This window comes from Dendrobium catenatum, unplaced genomic scaffold (genome assembly GCF_001605985.2).
Source record: "Dendrobium catenatum unplaced genomic scaffold, ASM160598v2 fragScaff_scaffold_156, whole genome shotgun sequence".
NCBI classification, from domain to species: domain Eukaryota; kingdom Viridiplantae; phylum Streptophyta; class Magnoliopsida; order Asparagales; family Orchidaceae; genus Dendrobium; species Dendrobium catenatum.
The window spans coordinates 1671450-1677449 of NW_021318618.1; the positions used below are offsets into that span (position 1 = coordinate 1671450).

General features: G+C 37.6%; 1 protein-coding gene across 5 annotated transcripts in view; it reads right to left on the reverse strand.

Annotated features, from left to right (window-relative positions):
* Nucleotides 1-6000, reverse strand: part of LOC110094030 (DNA topoisomerase 2-binding protein 1) — a gene marked incomplete at its 5' end in the record, with an annotated part of 31090 nt that overhangs the window by 18443 nt on the left and 6647 nt on the right. For all 5 annotated transcript variants that reach the window (XR_002302796.2, XR_002302798.2, XM_028691725.1 and 2 more), the window contains 1 exon segment: nucleotides 513-644. Coding sequence is in view for 3 of the 5 variants with exons in the window: in XM_028691725.1 (XP_028547558.1) it covers nucleotides 513-644 (132 nt within the window).

A 6000-nucleotide genomic window follows, 5' to 3' on the forward strand; every position in this document is an offset into this window, starting at 1 on the left:
CTAATACAAATCTAAATAATATAGTTATTCTTTAAGCCACTGACCCAATATTAATGGGGTATGCTTCCCAATAGAGATACTTAGATTATGCTACAATTCAATGGAATTACATAGTGTGTGCGTGAATATATATATATATATATATATAAGCAAGTTCAATGTGCTATAACTACTGTGATACTCATAGTTGTAGCTTTTCTACAAGTTTCTATGTTAACTACAAAATGAAATATCATACAGGCATGACCAACACAGATTAAAAAAATATCAAAAAAATACAAAAAATAAAAATTAATAAAATAAAAAAATACAGGCAAGCCCAACACAGATTGGAGAACTGGACAAAACAGTAGCCAATTTACTGTGTATTATGCATAAGACCACGTGCATTGTTATGTAATCCATCCGTGTGCTAACAACCAATGTTTATAATGAAGTAAAAATAGAGCCAATCAAATACCATGTGGAGTAAGTGCAAGGATGTACATATAGAAGACAGAACATAATATTACCCAGCTGCTAGTATCATCTAAAATTGCAATTTGATGTCGGCTAGATTGATGACTTTTCTTCAATATCCTTCTGGATTTTCTTCCTTGGGAATTGGATAACATTTTTTTTGCATCCCAGCCATGAAAGTAATTCTGTAATATACATAAAACCAAGATATTATGGGAGCGTTGCAATTTAATGAAAGAGATGGCTCGCTGGAATATAGACATCATTAGCAAGGAAAAAAAAGGTATGCATAGGAAGATCATTCTAGCCTAAAAAATGTTTTTCCTCTTTGAAGGAACAAAGGTCCAGTATAATCTCCTTAAGAGCATTTTCAATGAAATTTTCACATAGCTTTGTGATACAAAAGTGATTAATTGCATATCCTAAGCCTCACCTTAGAAGTATAACTACTTAACAAAATGGAAATTCAAAAAGAATAAGGCCATGTTAAATTGAATGCTCAAGTTTGATTATCTATAAAGTACAAGAAACAAAGCTGGTGAGCAAAAGTTCATGTCAATACCTATCTCACTTTCAAGGAAGATACAAGGATTCAAACACTCTCTACCAAGGGCTAGAATCAGAGCCAATCAAAATTTATCCAGAAATGATGAGAGCTTGGCTCGCATGCAGAAAGTTCCCACAGATAAAATATTAGTGATTATCTAGATATTACTGATAAGGATGTAGAAAAAATCCAACACCTACGTGTGCAAGTGGATGGAATTTGACAAATGAAAAACATCATGCATGCAATACACAAGCTGAAGGCTTAAGTAGAACTTAAATTTGGACAAATTAAATGTTGAAATTCAGACAATATTAACAATTTTAGCATAGGATAGATATAGTACCGTCAGTAATTTTATTGATACAAATTTGCAAGCTCTAATAAACTATAGGTAATATAAGATTCATATGCTGAACTCACAGTCAAATGCTAATAACCCCTTTCTCAAAATTTAGCAATTCATGGACTAGAATCTCCTTGGATAGGATTAGCATCCAAAACCTTCAAAGTGGTATGTAAAGTGTCCCTAGGTGTTGTAGTGTTTAAGGGGTGATGGGGACATCAGCTCATGGAAGGTTTATCAGAGGCGTGACCGCCGATCTACGACCACGATTGAGTCTTTGTATTTCTGAGTTATTTATGTTATTTTATTATTCATGTATTTTTCTATTTGCTAAGTGTCATTTTGTTATTTTCGTTTGTACCCCTTTAGTGGGAGTTGTCGAGTGTGAGCCCAAAGAGCAAGTTGGTCTTTTATTTTCCTTGAGTCTTTGTACTCGGCTATTTATAGCCTCATGTCTTTTGTTTTGAGTTAATGAATGATATTATGAAAATTTTCCTGCAATCCTGTGTTTGTGTGAGAGTGTGAGAGCTTTGGAGAGAATTCCCGAGGGAGGGACGTCGGATCACCCACCAACCTTGGAGACGGCCGGGTTCGTGGTTTTCTTTGTTGTTTTCTTTTCATCCTTTCTCCCTCCCCTCCGTCATTCATCTTCTCGCATTCCAATCCGCCATTAGCTGCAATCCTAGCCCTTAATTTTTCCCCTTCACCCCACCGGCCACCTCACCCGACCTCCCCATACACCATAATCCCATAGCCGACGGTCACCTCCCCACCCCCTTACCCCTTTAGGTTTCCTAACTAGGTTGAAGACTACTTTTGGAAATTTATTGTCATTCAAATTCAATCAAATTTGAATTCAAAATCTTTCCTAATTTAAGTCATCTATTTTAGGAAAGTTTTAATTCATATCTATTTTAAAATTCAAATTTAATTTGGATTTGATTAAATACTTTCCTAAAGCCTAAAATCAAATTAGGAGACCATAAATCCCCCATTAATTGCCTCCCTTATCCCTCATTGCCGCCGGCCCCTATAGGGACTAAATAGGAGTTATTTCCTATTTCCCCAACCTCCTCTATTGGAAGCAATTTCAAACCCCCTCACCTCTCTTGGCCGAAACTTTCCCAAATCCCCAAGCTCTAAATTATTTCCTAAAACCAGAGATTGGAATTAGGAAATAAGATCCCCCCAATCCCTCTCAATCCCGCCAACCTCCTCTCTCCCAACCACCTCTCCCCTCTCTCTCTCATATCTCCTCTCTACTTTTAATTCCCCATTGGACTTGAGACCATAACTCTTCCTCCTTCAAGTCCCTTTCCTCTAAACACAGAAAACTGAAATTCCTCTCAGATTTCTGGGTTAAACATGAAACTATTTCAAATTTTTTTAAGGAACTATTTCAGATTTTTGAAGGACACTTGGAGCTAGCTTCCTCTCCACTTGCAAGAGAAACTTCTTTCTCTTTGCTACCACTCGAGAGGCGTATCAAGTGCTAAGGAGACCCTACCTTCAATCATCCATGAATGGTGGATCCGGCAACTGAATACAGATTAACTTGGGACGAAGACGGCTTCACCGACATCCTACGATCAACCTTCTTCGACATGAACCCAAGGATTGATCACACCGTCGAAGTCTTTGTATTTCTGAGTCATTTATGTTATTTTATTATTCATGTATTTTTCTATTTTCTTAGTGTCATTTTGTTATTTCCGTTTGTACCCCTTTAGTGGGAGTTGTCGAGTGTGAGCCCAAAGGGCAAGTTGGTCTTTTATTTTCCTTGAGTCTTTGTACTCGGCTATTTATAGCCTCATAACTTTTTTTTTTTAGTTAATGAATGATATTATAAAAATTTTCCTGCAATCCTGTGTTTGTGTGAGAGCGTGAGAGCTTTGGAGAGAATTCCCAAGGGAGGGACGTCGGATCACCCACCAACCTTGGAGATGGCCGGGTTCGTGATTTTCTTTGTTGTTTTCTTTTCATCCTTTCTCCCTCCCCTCCATCATTCATCTTCTCGCATCCCAATCCTCCATTAGCCGCCAACCAACACCTCATCCAATCCTAGCCCTCAATTTTTCCCCTTCACCCTACCAGCCACCTCACCCGACTTCCCCATACCGCCGGCCATAATCCCATAGCCGACGGTCACCTCCCCACCCCCTTACCCCTTTAGGTTTCCTAACTAGATTGAAGACTACTTTTGGAAATTTATTGCAATTCAAATTCAATCAAATTTGAATTATCTTTCCTAATTTAAGTCATCTATTTTAGGAAAGTTTTAATTCATATCTATTTTGAAATTCAAATTTAATTTGGATTTGATTAAATACTTTCCTAAAGCCTAAAACCAAATTAGGAGACCATAAATCCCCCATTAATTGCCTCCCTTATCCCTCATTGTCGCCGGCCCCTATAGGGACTAATTAGGAGTTATTTCCTATTTCCCCAACCTCCCCTATTGGAAGCAATTTCAAACCCCCTCACCTCTCTTGGCCGAAACTTTCCCAAATCCCCAAGCTCTAAATTATTTCCTAAAACCAGAGATTGGAATTAGGAAATAAGATCCCCCCAATCCCTCTCAATCCTGCCGGCCTCCTCTCTCCCAACCGCCTCTCCCCTCTCTCTCTCATATCTCCTCTCTACCTTTAATTCCCCATTGGACTTGAGATCATAACTCTTCCTCCTTCAAGTCCCTTTCCTCTAAACACAGAAAACTGAAATTCCTCTCAGATTTCTGAGTTAAACATGAAACTATTTCAGATTTTTGGAAGGAACTATTTCAGATTTTTTAAGGACACTTGGAGCTTGCTTCCTCTCCACTTGCAAGAGAAACTTCTTTCTCTTTGCTACCACTCGATAGGCGTATCAAGTGCTAAGGAGACCCTACCTTCAATCATCCATGAATGGCGGATCCGGCAACTGAATACAAATTAACTTGGGAAGAAGACGGCTTCACCGACATCCTACGATCAACCTTCTTCGACGTGAACCCAAGGATTAATCACACCGTCGAAGACTACTTGGAACGCATTCTAGATACCTTGGTGGAAGCTATTGACGAGCATTTCAAAGGCGTCGAGTGGAGGATCTCCCCCACTCCTTGATGAAGGTTTCTCTTCCTCCTTGCATCTTATATCTTTTAGTCTACCTTCTCTTGGCTTGATTGCAGTCACGACGGACCCCTCTTCATTGCTCATGCTTAAGCTTAATAAACGTAGGGTTTGAGTGCACCTTTACGCTTTCTAACTCTTATTGTTAGACTAGTGATTTCTTTGAACACTACTATTTGGCATTGTGTTATTTTATGAATCTATTTTGACGGATCCAAATCTCTTGCTACACAATTTAGCTTAAGCGGGTGTGACCCCTTCTTTGTTTTGACTTGTCATTTTAACTGCTAGAAGTTTTATTCTTAATTATTCTGATCAAGAGTTGTGCAAATCTAAATGAATTAAAGCATTTCATACTTAGTCCTGCATCATTGTCACTGTTAGATCACTAACTAAAGTTGGAAGGATTTAAGCTTCTCAAACTAACAACTCAAGGAAAATTAGATCCCACAATCCCTTGGGTATCCTATTAAGATGGCATATAAAGCTTCGGAAAAGAAAGACCAAGGAGATAAACTACAGTTTTACAAAATTTTGTGAGAAAAATAATATTATAAAGACTAAATAGTAGATTAATATGTAAATTTAAAATAGCATAACCTATGTGAAGCTAAGGTTTTGTTGGGAAATCCTTCACAATGACTCATTTGCTTCTTAGCTCTCTCCTTCATATAATTTGATAATACTTCAAATTATCCCAAGATTTCCCCTTAAAAACAGCAGGCAATTCCACCATCTTGGCACAATTTGAGAAGTGGAAAGCAGATGAAAATAATCCTTTTAAATGGAAACAAACTAGCAGCTGGAATGAGGAGACTGGCAACTAGATTATGCACTAGAAGACCTATGGATAAGAACAATAGAGTATTTTCTGCTAGAGGCTCAGAAGTTGGAGACTGAAGGCTAGAAAGGCCTGCGGCTAGAGATGATGGGCCAAAACAGAGTGAGCTAGAAAGAGGGAGAAGGATGACATAGAAGATTGAGTGAAAATTGAAATCTATTTTATTCAACCATTTTTGACTTAAAATGATCCTAATAGGTCCCTACTGATAAAAGAAATAAGTAATAATATAAAAATTTTAAATTCCAAGTAAATCATGAAAATAGGAATTACTACTTAAAAGTAGAACCAAACTCCTAGAATCTAGCAACTAATCCATAGAAATAGAAACCTTCTCCAAAAAAATTGCAACTAATTAGTAAAATCCAGGCAAAGAATAATTCTTAAAATAAGCAAGGTATTTGAATAAATCCCTTACAACAGTCATTTGCTTGACAAATCGAAGCTTGGGGATGGTTTATGGAAATTTCATTGATTGATTCATCTTCAAAAGTCATTTCTGTAGAAGCATTTGAATGACACAGCTCCCCCCCTGATGTAGAACGAAAACGCCAGCTTTGCTACGGAGAGGATCTCCTCTCCAAAATCTGAAATTGTTCCTTGCAAAAACTGAAAGAAATCTGGATTAATTCCGGCTCACAAAATCGGAAAATTTCCTTCATATTTTTGTTCCAAAACCTGAGAAAATTCTCAGGTT